The following is a 17,925-nucleotide window of genomic DNA, read 5'->3' as shown; positions in this document are numbered from 1 at the left end:
TGCTGAACCACTGACATGGAAACACATCACAGACTACCAGTCACTTGGATACACAAGGAATGAGAAGTTGCATGCTTTTGAAAGGATTGATGCTTTGGAAACTTCAACCAGCCTTGCATGTGTCATGACATAAGGATGCTCCCCAAACCTGCAATTATGAGTTTAAAAGCTTGTACTGACATTGCAAAAGACTGCTTTCTGATCATTATCTCCTCTGACACCTTTGCAATGGCTGATGTTCCTTGGATTTAAGGGTGGATGAGGAGGTACCTGAATCTCCACCTCCAGCAGTATCTGTAAGCTTCTCTAATGTGCAGGGGTGAAAAGGGTTTCTAAAAGCAAAAGGGCATGAAGGGTAGCATAATTAAGAAAATGTACAACCAAGAGCTTAGTTTGAACAGTAATAAGAAGTGATCTTTCATAGGAGGTCAGAAATAGGGTTTAGGCTGAAGCAACTCATGAGAGACTCTGTTCTTTATACTCTGTTCAGAATCAACCGTCTTCACTCTTACACACAGGGCTCATTCTCTTGAAGGCTAAATATGAGAGTAAGAGCACAAAAGCTTTAAATTAGAGAGGGCACTATAAGGAAGGTCACTTTATAGAAAGCATGAAGTGTAATTTGAAGAAGAATGCTAATACCAGCTATATCAGATTGAGAGGAAGCTGAAAACAGCATATGTTCTAATATTGTCTTTTATTGATTTTGCTGCCAACATCCCACTTCAACAATGTTACAGCTGCACTTCAGGGTTCTTAATGGAGGGGGATGGAGAAAATCAATACACAGAGCTTGCTTCTGCTCCCATTGAAGTCAATGCAAGTTTCATTATTAACAGCAATGAGTACAGGACAGAGTTCAGATTGTTTTGTCACGTTGTGTTTGTTTTTTCTTTCCCTTATTATTTAACCTCATAAGGGGCAATGTGTACTGTTATTCTATGTCTTAGAAAAGTCCCATTTAAATTGGGCAATTCCTTATCAAGCTGCATTCACAAATTATGCCCTCCTTTATGAAACCTAATGAAAAATTACAACCTGTATCCTGAACTGGGAAAGTTATAATAAAAGATACAGAATTTGAAATAAATTCTAGTAACAAAATAATTTCTTTCTTAACAATACTTTCATTCAGATATAAAGCAGAAAAAAAACCCCACCACAGTTCAGTCACAGCTGTTACTGACTTGTAAAATATTACTTTCAATGTGCATTGTTTGCTCTACTACAAATAGAGGGGATGCACCCAAACTTATTTTCACTACTATTTTAATGTTATTTACACAAAATGAAATATGCTAAAATTATCTCCAAAAATTAGAAGCATCATCCTCATTCCAACAACATGCTGTTAATTTTGTTCCAGCATGAGTGCAAAACATATTTTAACATGCTGTCAAAATGAGATACTAAGAATGTCAATAAAATGACACTAAAATAAATGTACATTTAGATTGCTGTCACAAGTGGCTGCTTGGTTTTGTGAAGATGTTAGGTTGCTATAGCATTTTCCATAGCAACTTTGCATCTTATTACATAAATAATCCCTTAGTGTTCTTAAAGCTTACTAAAAACAGGATTAAATCTATTCTCATATGTAATGATCCCACATAAAATCTTATCAGTATGAAATACCCAGAAAACATGATAAAATGTAATCTAGATAATAGTATTTCTGGCAGTTGAATAGCATCAAAGTGTAACAGCCTTGTTTTGTAGTAAACGGAACATCCTCCTAAAGCCCATATTAGGAAAATGTCTTTGAAGTGTCTGTTTTCTCTAAAAACTGAAAATTAGGTTAACCCCTTCACTGCTGTTTCCACAGGATGAGCACACACCTTCATCCCAAAACCAATGTGTTGTGCATGATCCAGATGAACTGGCACAGTACCCAGGACAGGATGAGGTTGTTTTTATTCCCCAGGGAAGACAGACTTGGCAACTACCTTCAGCCTTGATTAATTTAGGCATTTCTGCTAAATTCAGCTGCACAAGACCCATTATTAGAGCCAAATGGACTTAAAACCAGGAGCATAAAATTAGGCCCCTGCCTACGTGCTTCCTGCATTTCAACCTATTTTTGTAAAAGCTGTGGAAAAAATGGAATGCATTTTAAGGCACAAAATTGGAGTCTGCTTGATGATGACAGCTCTGAACTGGCATGCTTTGAAAGACACTAGAGCAGACTTTTCCTAGCATAGAGGGAGCAATCATCTTGTGCTGCTTTCTAGTGATCATCCCCGATGGTCCCAGGGAGCAAAGCTGATTGTCTACTGTGTCCAGAGCATTTCCATTCAAAGGGAAGTTACTTGCAGAGCTCAAAAGGGTTGTTCAGCTGTCTTCTCCAGACAGAGGGTATGTTGTGTCAGTGTGGTGACAATTCAGTGCTTTGTATTTAAAACATGTTTTTTTCTTCAAGATTGCTTATAAAACCTTGTTAGTAGCTTCTGTTAACAGGGTTTTTTTTCCTCTTCATATGTCTTTGTACCTTTATTGCCACAGATCTGATTACGACACCAGCTGCTGATGGCTTTGAAATGGTATTGATTTATTTGAGGGAAAAAAGCAATGTTACCCTATTAATTTTTAAAGTAAATACATATTTCTTATTTTACATTACCTTTATCAACAAGTGTTTAAAAGGAAAATGGGTAAATTATGGGCTTGCTAAATTACAGGATCATTTCCTCACTATCTGATGCTGAAAAGCTATGGGATGGAGAGGTAACGACAGAAAAATTAATGAGACATTTGTTTGTAACAAAATCTCCCTAAAACCCAAAAGATTAGATGTACAAGAAAGAAAGGGAGAAATATCTGATGCCTGGGATCAGGAGAAGGAAGAAGATCTGACATGAGATCTCTGTGACAATGGGTCACAGTGTCACAAGAAGAACAAAGCTCAGTTCCACATGGCTAGGGCTCAGCAGTTTCTATTAAAACTTGTAACAAGCTATATAAAGCTTTCCTACCAGTTTAATCCAGCTATAAAACACAGTTTCCACTCCATGTGTGTATCTCTGCATTCACAAAAGCCTCAGAGAAAGCAAAAAGAGGATTGCATTGCAAAGAAAAGGTGAATAAGCATCACACAGATCACTTCAGTGTTGTGTCAGGCTTTACTTCAAGACTTGCCAGGCTTGCAACTTTCAAGGTAGACATGAACAATATCACAAGGCCTGTTTTATGCTGTGTGGACCAGGGTGCAGTTCTCAAATACTGATTTTCACAAGGACTTGCACTCTTCTGTGAGATGCACTGCTCTCTATTCAGTCTGTGGCAAGTGACTATGGCAAGCGGCTCAGCTGATGCTGGAAACAGGACAAGTCAGTTCAGGAGAGCACTTAGAGATCCAGGCTACTGTTTAAGACAGAAAGAGCTTCAGTGTTTAAATTTGGTGCCTACTTTGGATATGTTTGAAAATCCTGCAATAGAAGATGTGTGTCCTCACTTGGAGGGCATTGTAAATCCTATGTGCTCAAGCTGTGCTTACAGTACCTAACTTGCAATTTATTATTTGCATGCAGTCCCTGAGAATTCCTAAAGCTACTTCACCACAGGTAATACAAAGGTGTTAAAATTATCAAGGAGCTAAATGAGTGGGCTTTTGTAAGTCTGTTTCTCTGGAGAGAGCCTTATAGTGAGGTGTTTATCACCTATGCAGACAGCATAGGCTGTGGGTGATTGCCTCCATTTGAAAGTAGGGATTTGAGATAACACAAATTCATTGATTAATCCAGGTGGGGGGTATGTAGCAGAGCTGGGATTTGGCCCAAAGCTCTGGAATCCCAGGCAAAAGCCTTAAGCACGTGACCATCCTTCCCACAGTCCTTCAAGCACAGTGCAACTTTCTTTTCTGTGGTGCCAGCCACAGTCTCTCACTGGAGTTGAGTTGCTAGAATTAATGGCACATCGCCGAGAACTGCAAAAGGAAGAGATTAACCCACCTCCCCTTAAAGTAAAATTACAGGTGCCTTCTAGGCATAAACCAATCTCCAGCTCTTTTCTACAACATGCAGCTTCACTTCACTAATTCTTAAAATTACTTTGGAGGCTTTTAGATGTGGATCCTCACTCCTGGTGTCAGCAGGTGGGAGACAGAACATCCATAAATCCTGATTGTTCTGAAGATTTTCATATATCCTCTAGACTCTAGCGCTGAGTCTCTATTTTTTTTCCCTGAGCTAATGCTGCAGTAGCTGCACGTTGACTTTCAAATGTATTAACTGAGTTGCCAATCATCATTGTTATTTTTCTCTAAGCAATCTCTCAGCTTTACTACAGCGATCCCCTTGTCCCTTTCAAATATGAAAATCCATATTGCAGAAAAATCACAGTTTAAAGGCTAAATTTTGGAAAAAGGCACCATTTTAAAGGAATACCTGATCCTACAGGTGAGATAGTCTCAAGTCAGCCTTTTGCCAGTGCTTTTTTACATCTTTGTCAGTGATATGGACAGTGGAATGGAGTGCACTCTCAGCAAGTTTGCTGAGGACACCAAGCTGTGTGGTGTGGTCGACAGGCTGGAAGGAAGGGATGCCATCCAGAGGGACCTCGACAGGCTGGAGAGATGGCCCCATGCCAGCCTCATGAAGTTCAACAAGGCCAAGTGCAAGGTCTTGCACCTGGGTTGGGGTAACTCTGAGCAGAAATATAGAGTGGGCTAAGGACAGCCTTGAGGAGAAGGACCTGAGGGTGTTGGTAGATGAAAAGCTCAACATCAGCTGGCAATGTGTGCTTGCAGTCCAGAAATCCAACCGCATCCTGGGCTGCACCAAAAGAAGCATGGCCAGCAGATAGAGGGAGGTGATCCTGCCACTCTGCTCTGCACTTGTGAGATGCTATCTAGAGTACTGTGTCCAATTGTGGAGCCCTAAACATAGGAGGGACATAGAGCTCTTGAAGAAAGTCCAGAGAAGGGCCACGAAGATGACCCAAGGGCTGGAGCATCTCTCCTATGAAGACAGGCTGTGAGTTAGGATTGTTCATCCAGGAGAAGAGAAGGTTTTAGGGAGACCTCATAGGGGTCTTCCAGTACCTGAGCGGGGCCTATAAGAAACATGGAGAGGAAATTTTTACTAGGGTGTGTAGTGATTAGGTTAGATGTTAGGAAGAAGTTCTTTACTGTTACCGTGATGAGGCATTGGAACAGGTTGCCCAAGGAAGTTACGTATGCCCCTTCCCTGGAGGTGTTCAAGGCCAAGTTGGACAGGACTTTGTGCAACCTGGCCTAGTGGAAGGTGCCCCTGCCTTTCTGGGGGGGTTGGATCTAGATGATCTCCTAGGTCCCTTCCAACCCAAACCATTCTATGATTCTATTATTCTGTGATTCTATGAAATGCAAATAACCTTTAGTCAGTGAAACCAGGAGCATTTCCTATAAACTAAGCATGTATGCTACTTCAGCCAACTGACTGGTTTCCCTTGGGAGCTCTTCATGGGGTCCTGCAGCAGTTTGAGGTGCTCTCCAAAAGAACAAGCAGGCAGTAATGTCTTCTTTTTCCTTGAAGATAAAACTTGTAAATGATAGAGTAGGGGAGAATGACCTCTAAAACACCTGGAGGAACAGAAGGTCTTTGCACAGGAGACAGTGCCCCAGCCTTGCAACATGGGCTAGAGGATGGAAGACAGATCCAGGAGGCTAGTGGTCCCCATTCTCATTCCAGCTCTGCCACTGAATCATGGGTATCCATAAATCAAGTACATAAACAACTAGAAGAAGAGCAATTGGCAGATGAAAGAAGAAGATCTGAGCCTAGAACAGACACACTTTGCAACAAGTCACCCTGGAGCTGTTCCATTGTCACAAGTAGCAAATCCAAATCTTCCCAAACAGCTGATATCAAATTTATAATACACACCATGACTTGATGTTCTGCATGACTTGATGCTCTGCATGACTTGAAGTAAATACGCAAACCATTCTTAATAACAGTTTTTTCATCATCTCCTCCAAATCCTCAGAACTTATTGCATACAAGGGCCTGAGCCAAATGTAACATTGCTCTGAAACCTGATGTCCAGCAAGTCCTGATAAGTCTTTAGGCACTGAAGTCTTCTGCATAGCTTCAGGGCTTAAATGAGTCACATTGTGTTTTCAAATGTCAGGGCTGGAATCCATCTGTTTTTATTTGTTTATTTATTTTTTTTTCCCCAGGTTTATGAATAGGTTTCTCTTCAGACAGGCTAGAGGACAGTTTTCATTCTAACCAGTCTAGCTGTAAAGAAATGTGACACACTCAGCACCATGCTATCTAGATGCTCACAGAGTGGAGCTATTTCTGGATAAAAAAGGTTTGAGGTAATGGAATAAATTACACTGGGAGACTGCTGAAACTACAATTTACCAGGACAGAAAGAGATCTTAAGATCCACTCTAAACTGTTGAATTAATTGAGCCTTCTTGTGATAAGGGTGATTTAACTACATGAACTGGTGAAAGAAAACCAGACACAGGTGTTGGAACCTCAGGCAATCTCTGTCACTTGTTGCAGCTTTGGGGATGGTAAATAGCCAGGAGTGTTCCCCCTGTTGAGTGGGGTAGGGTGAAAAATAACATTTTCAGGAAAATTGTTGGGTTGGCAAAACAGACACACCAGAGCTCTGAAACCATCCAAACTAATTAATCACATCTTGTTGCTTCATTCGCTTTCAGATTTAGACTTTTAAGCTTTTATGTGTGCATGCTGTCCTTGAATGAAGAGGCACATCATCTTCTTTGTGTTATTCAAGCTTTGAGGCTCCCATTGTTAAGCATTTAGACAAAAATTTTAAGAGAAGAGGTTAAAAATAAAGAAAGTGCCAATGTTTTCTTACTGTGCAGAATTGTTCCTTGTGGTACAAGATTCTTTAAAAGACATTCTTTGTAGAAGAGAGAATACTGTGAATACAAAAAGCCAATATCTCCAGTGAGATAAAGAGGTGGTTCTAAAATAACATACTCAAAAAGAAAGTAAAAAAGGAAAAGAGAAGGTGACTAATACAAATAGTAAATTTTAAAAGTGCTAAATAAGGAAAAATCACTTTTCTATACATAAAAATAATAAAAAAAAATATCTCACTTTCTTTTACTTTACCAGTGTTTTATACCCAACAACTTTGTTGACAAGTTCCCCTTATTGTCAACAACGGAAGACTCAAATTCACTTGCTTCAGTTGAGAGTGTAATGTTGGAATAAGAAACCTATAAAATTAATTTTAGAACTGGATGTCTTTATGTATGTAGCAGGCTAGATCAATTGCACTAAGATCAAGAGGGTGATGAATGGTACAATGGACAATGATGGACAAATATTCATATGGATTAGATTTGATTCAGTATGCAACATGGTACTGGGTTTGCTAATGTTATCACTGAGGGGACTCAAGTCCTCACATTATACCAATAAAAATACAGTGAATTTGTTTGGAAAGGAATGCTGTAGAAATCTCAGGTATCAAAACACCTGATAGAAATGACCCTTTTTGTGGAAGAAAACCAAAAACTCTTTCCTATTTGTGATGTTACAAATAGAATGACCAGCATAGCTCTCCCCTCAGCATTCTTATGTTAAGCCTAGACAAACTGATAAGTATGACAGTTCAAAAAATCATTACTCCTCGTCTGGAGTGCAGGGTGTGGATATTTCTGGCTCTACCTTCCTCTTGATGATTCTAATTACTTCCCTCTGTAAGAGTGGAGACAGTCAAGGTGAAATGATTAAACATTCATAAAAATCTCTGATTGCCAGCAGTGCTTTGTCTGCAGAGACCCACATTCTCAGTTCCAAACATGATGCCTGGAAAATTAAAACCCACACCATTAGTCAAGCAAAAATGAAGGCTGCCTTTTAGAGGTTTTATTGTTTCATTTTTCTTCCAGGAAAAACATTAAGTCTCCTCTCAAGAGAGATGTTGTAGGGATGGCCTCCTCTGAGGTTCCTTCCAATCCCTAACGTTCTGTGATTCTGTTATTCTGCTGTAGTAAAAAATTATTTGCTAGAAAGACTCTCCTTCCTTTGGTCTTTACATCTGGAGCCATTCGACCTCGCACAGGATCTTGTTACACGAGGAGCCAAAGCCTCTGTGCAGGCTTCTATTCACACTTTTCAGCAGGCATACAAGGACTTGAAATCATTGAATGGATTAAAATGTTTTCCTTTCTTAACATGGTGCATATATGCAAACACCTAGATCAAAATTATCCTCATCATCAGACTCTCAATTTCTTTCTATATTGCTCTCTCCTTTAATTCCTTGAAGGTCACTGCTGGCTGGTAGTTCCTGGTCATGCTTCAACTTCATACTCTGCAAAATTACTTTCTGAAGATGCGCATCTGGACAAGTAAACTCTTGTTAGCTACTCACTTTATTAACCAATGTAAAAAAATCAAGCAAAGGGTCCATCCAGACTGTGTTACCTGTTGGTAACTTGGGCAGCTTCTGAGCCACCTTTTGTGATATTCACTCTGGATAGCAGAGTATTTGTAGAAGGCTGAAAAAGTTGCTTTTCCTTCCACCTGTTACAAGCACCCTTGTTCTTTCTTTCATGATAGCCATCTAACGAGAGTCAAACTGATGCAGAATGCAGTACCATATTGTGAAATATGTAACCTTAAAAATTAATTCCACAGAACACACAGTGATAAAGGTGAGTGCATTTGCTGGAGAGCTTATACATGACTATGCATTTGTTAAAAAGAAAGGTAAGGCTTAGAGAACACTGCCTGAATCTTAACTTCAACTGGTCTCATAATAAGACATTGTTACAGCCATGGAATGAGAGACTGTTACGCAAGACTGCAAAGAGTGTGCTAAAGGACCATAATGCTTCCAGCCAGGGGCAGAACTGGAGAATTTTCATCATTACAGATCATAGGAGGTGACAGACATCTCCTAGCAACAGCTTGCATCATTCAAATAACTAATTTATGAGGGTTTAAAATAAAATACTGTCTATTATAATCAGCTATTAGTAAGTCACTCATCATATGTAAGTTTTTGTTTGCTTTAAAAAAACCCAAACAACAGTTGTATTTATATGACATTATAGAGAGATTTGGTTTTACCTGAATCATCTACTCTCAGCTTTTTACTGGGATTGTCACCACTGTCATCATCGGACATTTCCATCTCCTCTTCCCGGCGGATTCCCATGAGCTGTTCACTGTGAGCATTTCGGAGCTCCTAAAACCCAAAATGACCTTTTGTCAGTATTACCTTCCATAAAGTCATTATGTACTATTTAGTATCTGTTTTTAATACTGCTCTGATTTTAATGATACATCATTTATCATTGTAATAATGTTTATTTGTATATGAATATTTATAACAACAGCAGCACAGGGAATTCTTCCTGTGAAAGAACAGAGTTTATCAAAGGTAACTCTCAGGGAAAACAAGGGAGACAGTGAGTCTTCACTTCAAGTTATCTTTAGTTCCACTGAACATAGCAGAATGCTTTTATAGCAGGGATAATGCTTAAAATTTTGTATAAAGCAGACTGATACAGGGATTGTCAGCTTGCTTAAGGTATAGATCATTCTTGCTTCCTTCTGCTCCTTGAGGTGGAATTCATCCAGCCAAATACAGGTACCTACATGAAACAAAGTCATATTAACTGCACTCTGAAAGTGCTCAGTTCTCTCTGCTGGTGGTGAAGGGAGCCGAGAGCAGCCGGTGCAGATGTGGCACCCTATATTGTAGCTGCCTAATGCTGGGCAAAGGCATCTCATCCAGATCACCTTGGATTTAAAAGACCCAGCCTGAAAAATCTCAGTGTCTGGATCCAAAAGGAGCACAAAGGCAGACAGCAGGGTCTCTGGGCAACTGCTGCAAGGACAGGCAGGCAGGCAGGGAGCCTGTGCACGTGTTACTAGGTAAATGATCAGCAGGCACACGGGCTTTGTGGGAGTCTAGACAGTCTTTGTTCTGGCAGAAAAGCTGGTGCGGGTGCAGCGCCTGGCTTTTTAATGGCAGCACTGAGAAGATTGAGAGGACTCTATTTTGTCCTAATAATCCTGTCAGGTGTAACACGGGGATGCTGCACTGTGATTAGTGTAGGCCTTTTCAGCCTGCAGACAGCTAATTTTTCTGCTGACAAAGAGCCTAATTCCCAAAGAGGTGGTTTGAAATATCTGAAACAAGGAAGAATCTCACGGAAGGAGGAGACAGCACTGGGGAGTCCGACCACTGCTCCGTGCAATTAACAATAAGTTGTCAGAGAGAGATTGGGTGGAAAAAGGGAAGGTGTTTCCCTTGGTTCATCGGGAGATCTCAAGTATTCCAATAAATGTCCATTAATCTCAGAAAAAGCGAGGAGGCTAATTAGTGGGTGTTGTACATGAGGATTATTTTAAATTTCAGAAGAAGTCATTAAAAAGGTAAAATGTCAGCCAGTGTCTCATGCAAACAGAGGCACCTCGGGAAGAAAGTAGCAAGCCATTTCTTAATTCATTCTTGGAAAAGGCCACGTGCACTTTTTCTTAGGCAAATATACCACATATATGAGCAGACTCCAGCTTACATTTACTCCCTCTTTAGGGGATAAATGTCCTTGATGCATCAATGACTACGTTATCAGCAAAGCCAATGAAATTCCACAGAGAATGTCTATGGGCATGATTGCTTGCTTTGGGTGTGAGTTTCTAGCAAAGATTTCTTAAATTCAGAAAAAAAAGGAAGGTGATCAGATAACGAAACAAATTCGCATATAATGTCATGGTTAGAAAATGCTATTTAAAACAAAGGTGCCATTTGGTACATTTTGATCATTCACATCTGAAAAGCAGCCATTTCTAAAATATATCAGTTCAGCAAGTGCCTTTGCATGCTTTTGAATTTTTTTGGTTGTCCTTTTCTTAGTAAAACATAAGGCAATCATATTTGAAAAGGCAATTAGTAAATTCACATTTCTGAAAAGTCCAACTCTTACACATTGCAATTTATTAAAGATTTAGAAGCCAGCAAATGGCTGACACACCACATCCCTTCACAGAAAGTTTAAAAAGGGATGGGCTTAATACAATTGAAATAAGCTACTAGCAAATCACATTTTCACACTTCTTTAAAAGATAAGAAAAATGCCAATCCCCAGCTTCCCAACTTTCAATTGAACAAAGGCTTTATCCACTACTTACATAAAATAATTGTGACAAAAATGCAAAATACAGTTTGTATCAATGAATTATGCTAACATTTTATTTTAAGTGTCCCATTATTGTGAAGTCATTTGGTATTCACCATAATAACACCAATAATAAAGAATTAATTTGGTATTCATGTGGATGTTACATTTAGTGCCATTGGTATTCTACTGTAATTCAGCATTAGTTAATGGGCACTTAAAATGTTACCCAAATGATTTATATCACAGCACTTTAGTGTTTCTCAAACTAAGTGTACAACTCTTATTTTACAAGTGTACTACAAAGTAATTAAATAAGTGCACCTTACCTTCTAAAGTTTTTATTCTGAGACAGAGAAAAATAATTTAGAAGACTGTGATGCTAACAATCAACGTACTGTACTACATGAAGGTAAACCAAGTGTATGTAAGTTGCACATATTTTATTTTTTTTAAAAAAAAGGAAGAAGAAAGAAAACAAAGACAGGGGTACTTACTTTTTAAAATACAGGCTCATAGCGTATATACTGAATTAAAAACGAAAGCTGGATGACGAAAACACAGGATGAGGTCTAGTGCTTCCTTTGCTGCCACTTGCAGCAAGGGGAGGTAGAATCCCAATTCCTCTGCTCATGCTTATGACAGTCACACATGCATGGTCCCACATTGCTAACTCTGTGTCGTTGTATGATTACATTTATACTGGTTTCTTTGCAAGCATAACACTTGGAATCAATACAAGCGTTGTATCTACTTGTTTTAAGATACACATAAAACAAATGGGAAGGAGTATGTCATAATGCTGGACTTAAGATACTTATGTCTTTACTTAGGAAAGAAATTCTCTATTTTATTTTCAGACAAAGTCATCTTATAATGACCATATGATGGCACAACAATTAAAAAAACCATAAAATCTGTGCTACAGAATACTTCTTTAGAAAACAGATCACGATGACTCCCAAGAAGATATTTTTCAGAAATAATTCTTAATTCTATCCTTAGTTGAAAATATTGCTCCTAATTTCACTACTTCAGTTCATTATTTTAGATAGCAAACATAATCCTCCAATGATTTCCCAAATCTTTCATGAAAATAAAAACACATTGCTCTCTCAGTGTTATTTAACGACTGTTATCATAATGAGAGCAATGGGAGCAATTCATACTGTAGATGAGACCGTATAATGGCCATTTGATTAACAGCTAAAACAGTAGCCGTAAATGTTGCTAAATACACTATGTCCAGCTACAATCACACTCGTTCTGTGTCAATCCAGCTGTGAGATGATGGATAGAAAGTAATAATAAAATCACCAACCTCAGAATGCTTTCGCCAAATGTCTATGTTCTTTCGCTGGGCTTTCGAGAAATGGTCCCAAGCTTTTTGTCTGGTAGAAGCGTTGAAAACGGCGACAATCTGCTCAACTTTGGTGAACAAGGAAGTCAAACAAGACAAGCAATTTATGTTGTGATCACTATAGAGAAGCAAAGCAAAGACACTAGGAGTCTATGGATGATGTCATTACTGAAACAACATCATCAATATCCATCCAATGATGTGTCTTTTGTACTTACATTTTATCAATGTTGGAGATGTCTCCCTTCAAGTCTGTTTCCATAACTTTAGTCTACACAACTTATAACTATGTACCAAAAAGCAGGCATGCAGCTGCCTCCCAGTGATGTTTGCTACAACTGCACTATTGTAGACAGGCTCTGCCTGTCTGGCTATAGATGTGTGACTACAGAAGTGACACTTGAGGCATAAACCTGACACGTGTTCCTCTGCCTGAGCTGGGTACAGATGAGCGGGCTTTACAAATGAAAATGGGAAAGACAAGCAGGGTCTGCTGTGAAGGATGATTACTTGATAGCAGGAACTTGTCAGCACTTCTGAAGGGCTAAGCCGTACACTAATGCTGCATTCTGTATCTGCAGCTGCTGCTTCTCTTTAATTTAATATAAACAGGCTCACCTGTGGTAGATCATTCTGTCCTATGTCCATGGCCTATGTATGTTTATGGAAATGAATAGTCATGTTTTTGTGCACATAAGATGAGGAAGAAATGTGAAATGGGTGACCCTCATTTAACTTTAATGATTTTGTTCTTAAGCCAGACATCAATATTTAGGACAATATCTAGGACAATTAAGATCCTTAAGTTTTTAGCTTTTCTCAGAAAGCTTTTCAGAAGTTTTTCTCCCAAAACTCTTTTCTTTCTCTTCACATCAGTTACAAGAAACATCCCTCCACAACTGTGACCTGCCTAGAAACAGTTTGGCCAAGATTAAGTTGTTTTGATCCCAGCACAGCTAACTGTAGGACCACCAAGAAATACAGATTTTCTACAAATGACCTGTGTTGTCCTCCTGAATGAGCAGCTGTGCTGCTCTATGAACTCAAACAAAAAAAGGCTTCAATTCTGTGGGAAGATTCTTGGCTATTTATCTGATTCCCAGGCTGAGATGATGTCCACTGTTTTGCAAAGCTACAGCTTGCAGCGCCTTCCTTCCCACTCTTACTCTGAAACATGGTGGCAGAAGTGCTGTGATGCCTTCTGATCTGATCTCTCATTGAGCTGATCAATGTCTGCTCTCTTTCTCCATTCAAGTAGCAGATGCAGAGGATCTTATTATACAGAAAACCTTATCTTTCCCAAAACAATGAGCTCACCTATTAAGTCAGCTATGTATCTTTCACCTTGAGATCTGAAAGCCAAACACATTCACCTGACATTTCTTTTATTCCCTTTTGTTACCACTGCTACAGGCTCCTTTCAGATTCAGGAAAACGGCAACGTTTTCAGTCACATATGGAAGGTTTTCTTTGCAATCATCAGAGTTGGTTAGTTAACTCATAAAGCCATAAAAAATAAAAGTCATTTTTGAAAATTAATACTTGTGTGTCATTTATACTAAAGCTACTTATATGTAGTTTATACTAAAGCCTTAAAACTACTGTGAATACCTGATCTATTTGTGATCTGTTCAAGTTTGAATATCAAATGTGATAATTTCAGACTATTAGAATATGCTTGGAGTTACGGGTGGATGTATCAAGGAAGTTATGCTGTGTATATTTATCAAATTAATTTGAAAAGAATTAAATGTTAAAGCACTCTATTATTATTGTATAGAAACTCAGGCTAGAATTTAATTCCTATTGTATTGATGACCCATGTGCTCAGAAAATCTTGCTTAATTAACAATCTGGTTTTAGTTCGCAAGTGGAAATTCAAGTAGAAAAGATTCACAAAGATATGAGGAAGAGGTGGTTTGCCACTTTTCATTAATCAGTATCAATAAGATCATCCCAATTTTGAAAAAAAAACTTTTGAACTTTAAAGTGTTTAATTTCCATTCTGTGAATAGTTGCTAAGATTTATCAAAAGCCATTATCTGATCACTTCAGAAACTCTGCCCAATGGAAACACAAGCTAGGAAGATGTCAAAGACTTTTTCTTGTATAACTGCAGCGAGCAGAAAAGGGATCTCCTTCACTTAGCTAAATTTTAGGAATTAAAAAGCTAAAGGAGGTAGGATACTATGAATACAAGATGCTGAAAATCAGGGCATTTAAAGTGACTTTCTGTAACAGGTAGCTAGTGATAATAAAAAGGGTGAAATGTAGAAGGGAATATTAAATTAGTACATATCAAAGACCAATGTTCCACTCCTCTGTATTCAGAAAGTGTATTTCCATGCACACAACAATCTAGGCTATGAAGTATTACAAACACCCACAGGTAACACACAATCTAAAAGGTCTCCAAGCATTGCATTAAGGAGCCGTCAAGGCCATGGTTTGACAGTAAAGTGGCTTCACATATGTAGTACTGCATCAAAACCCTGCGTTCATGTGGTATGAGATGGCAATCCAATATAAACCCGTTCTGCCAGTTCATGTATAGTCAATGTTGCATCAAGATGTATTTGTTCTCTCACAGACACCCTAGAAGCCTAAAGCTGGTGTAACTCCTGGGATCTTGGTAGTCAGTAGGGAAGAGCTAATGCACCCAACCCAGATCAGGATCAATCTTATGTAGATGAACTATCCAGTCACACACAACCCATAAGGATGGTAGGTGCATCCCAAAGACGAAGCCAGGACGGTTTACATCAGCTGAGAAACTCTTCAGTTAATTCACTTTTCCTCCATGTCTGGCTAAGATTAGGGCAAAGAGAAGCCCCAGATTTTTGGGCTGATATCTGCAAATGTGGGTGAAACAATTGCTCCCACTCGCACTGCTGATCATGCTTTTCAGACTATTATCAGACCTCCAGAAAGTAACTTCCAAAATGAAGCAACAGAGCACACCTATCTCCAAGGAACTTTGAACTCTAGAATGCATTGTATTGTCAGTCATGACTGGTAAGTGGAATTATTAAGTAACATGAAATATTACGTGTCAAACATCTGTTGGTAAGTTCTATGTTACATCAAATTTTCATTGACCATATGCAAAGCTGTTTCCTTACTAAATTAGGTTTTAAAAATAATTGTTCTGGAAGGGTCCATGCCATGTAATTTTTTTTCCTGTTGATGTAACTTACAGAATGCCAATAACTGCATTTTTCCTAATAACATATTCTGTGGCTGGTAATTCACGTGGCATGTTTCAGACAAAGGATTATTATTTAATTGTTTTTCTACTGAGTTATAAACAAGAAGGCCGAAACAACAAAGCCTAGAGTGGTGCACAAGTGTCAGTGTTTAACAAACGCAGTTTAGCTACAATGCACTTTACTAGAAGTGCCAGCTCATAGCAACCAGGATAAACGAAAGTTTAAAGCTCAGTTTCCATTGCTGTTTAACATGCTACCAGAATAGATATTATTACCAGGTATAAATGTAAAAACAACCAGAAAAAACAGGAAAATACAACAAAAGCCCCTTAAACTACACTTGCAAAAGCTGCATAAAAGATAGGATTAAAGGAAAACTTGAATTATCTCCAGGGCAAGAGAGTATTTGACATGGGATATTTGAACATGATACTAATGGAGAAAAACAGAAATAAATGAGAACCAAAGTATAGTCTCATTTGTAGATTTAGAAGTAGAGAGAACACTTTTACTCTCTGTTACATTTATCAAGAAGGCTATTTTAAATACATGATTGAGTGAAGGACGAAATTTCTCCTTGATTTCAGAACAGAAGAAGTAGTAAATTTTTCCTTTGCTTATTACGTTATCAGCTGCCATGCATACATGATTATTTTTAATTAACTGAATGCAAGAATAAAGTATAATAGCAACCAAATGTTTCATGATGCCAATGATGACAATAAAAAAACCAACACAACAAACAACAAAAAACCAAACAAAATAGAAACTGAAACACAATGTGATAAAATAAAAACACAAGTATTTTCTGGCAGAGCAAATAATCAGACTTCCTGTAGAATTTCACTTCAAATTCTACCAATTAGGGATCCAGGATGAAAAAAGCTTTGCACTAAATTACTGTAAGTGCAAGAGTAGAATATATGGCAATTCAGCTCAGAAAAATTCTGTAAGAGTGCGACAGTTGACATGCAGGGTAAAAGAAAAATTCCACCCATAAAATTACAGTGTAAAGGAAACTGTTACAGTAAATGTGTAACATGCTTTTCAAATATAGATTCACAGCAGAGGGAGGATATGGAGTTGGTGTGGTTTGGGTCATAAGCCTTGTTGCTGAATTCTGAGTAAGCTGGAGTCTGCCAATCGATTTGGCTCCCAGCCCAGAAAACCGAGGAATTGCAGTAGTCAAGGCTAGATGCTGTAAGTGAACGAATTAGGAGTCTCCAGGTCAGTGTTGGATAGGAGAGAGAGTAATTTTGGAAATGGTCCTGAAAGACATTTGGTGACATAATGCACAGAACTTACCTTTAAGTCCCATGCTAAAATTGCATGTAGGTGAATGACATGTGACATCAATAAGAGAAGCAGTAGACAGATTTCAGAGTAATGAAAGAAATGTTCTGTTGGGTGTGTTTTTTTGGTTTTTGTTTTTTTTTAATTAATCTGAGCCAAAGCCTCAGTCTTTTGGTTATGATAGTTTACTTTCAGAAAAGAATTTGCCTGTCACACATTTACAGCTGAAAACCTGCAACCCTGCCCTGTTTCTCAATTCACATGCCACAGAGGGAGAAACAGATGCAATTGTCATTAACTTGCAGAGGAGGAAAACTCTTAAAAGTTGGAAATAACACTCTGAAGAAGACTGCAGATAATGTAAGGGATGGTTTCTAAGGTAAAGCAAATTGCTACTCATCAGCTGGATATGTGTAAGCAAATGCCATTATGGACTTGTATAACAAAGACAGATTTTGACAACATCCTTGGTTGTTCGATTTTTTGTTTTGTTGTTTATTGTAAATTTTGTTTGTTTGTTTTTGTTTTGGTGTTGTGTTTCTGGTTTTTCTGTGGGGGTGGGGTTTGTGTTTGTTTATGTTGGATATTTTAATCAAAAAAAGCCACAAAAATCCCAGAAAAAAACCATGGGTATCAAAAAGAATGTGAATTGTAGCTGCAAGTCCATCAGAGAACAGGAGGCTACTGTTTGGTTTGCTTGCTGTCTGCATGGCTGTAGGTTCCTTAAGACATAGTCTTAAGACAAGACAAGACAAATGAGAAAACTAAAGGACTATTATATCCCCAAATTCCACCTTTTTGGACAGACCAAGAGAATGGTTCCTCCAGTGATTTATCTCCCAAATAATTTCTCTGTGTGGGAAGTCAGCTTGCAAGGCTGCCATTCCTCAACTTGCCCTACTGCCAACAACTACATCTGTACTAGTGATCAAAACCAGCCAGAGACCATTCTCTTTCCC

The 17,925-nt window shown here is 38.5% G+C and overlaps 1 protein-coding gene across 1 annotated transcript in view; it reads right to left on the bottom strand.

The window, feature by feature from the left end:
* Positions 1–17,925, bottom strand: part of ENOX1 (ecto-NOX disulfide-thiol exchanger 1) — a 146,989-nt gene that overhangs the window by 56,475 nt on the left and 72,589 nt on the right. The window contains exons 7-8 of the mRNA XM_010000871.1: positions 12,426–12,532; positions 9,048–9,165 (exon numbers count right to left, since the gene is read on the bottom strand). Of these exons, the coding sequence (XP_009999173.1) occupies positions 9,048–9,165; positions 12,426–12,532 (225 nt within the window). The remainder of the gene's footprint in view (positions 1–9,047; positions 9,166–12,425; positions 12,533–17,925) is intronic.

This window comes from Chaetura pelagica, unplaced genomic scaffold (assembly GCF_000747805.2).
Source record: "Chaetura pelagica isolate M959 unplaced genomic scaffold, ChaPel_1.0 scaffold115, whole genome shotgun sequence".
In the NCBI taxonomy this organism is placed as follows: domain Eukaryota; kingdom Metazoa; phylum Chordata; class Aves; order Apodiformes; family Apodidae; genus Chaetura; species Chaetura pelagica.
Note: the sequence above shows the minus strand (reverse complement) of the source record. Positions and strands in the feature narration are given on the sequence as shown.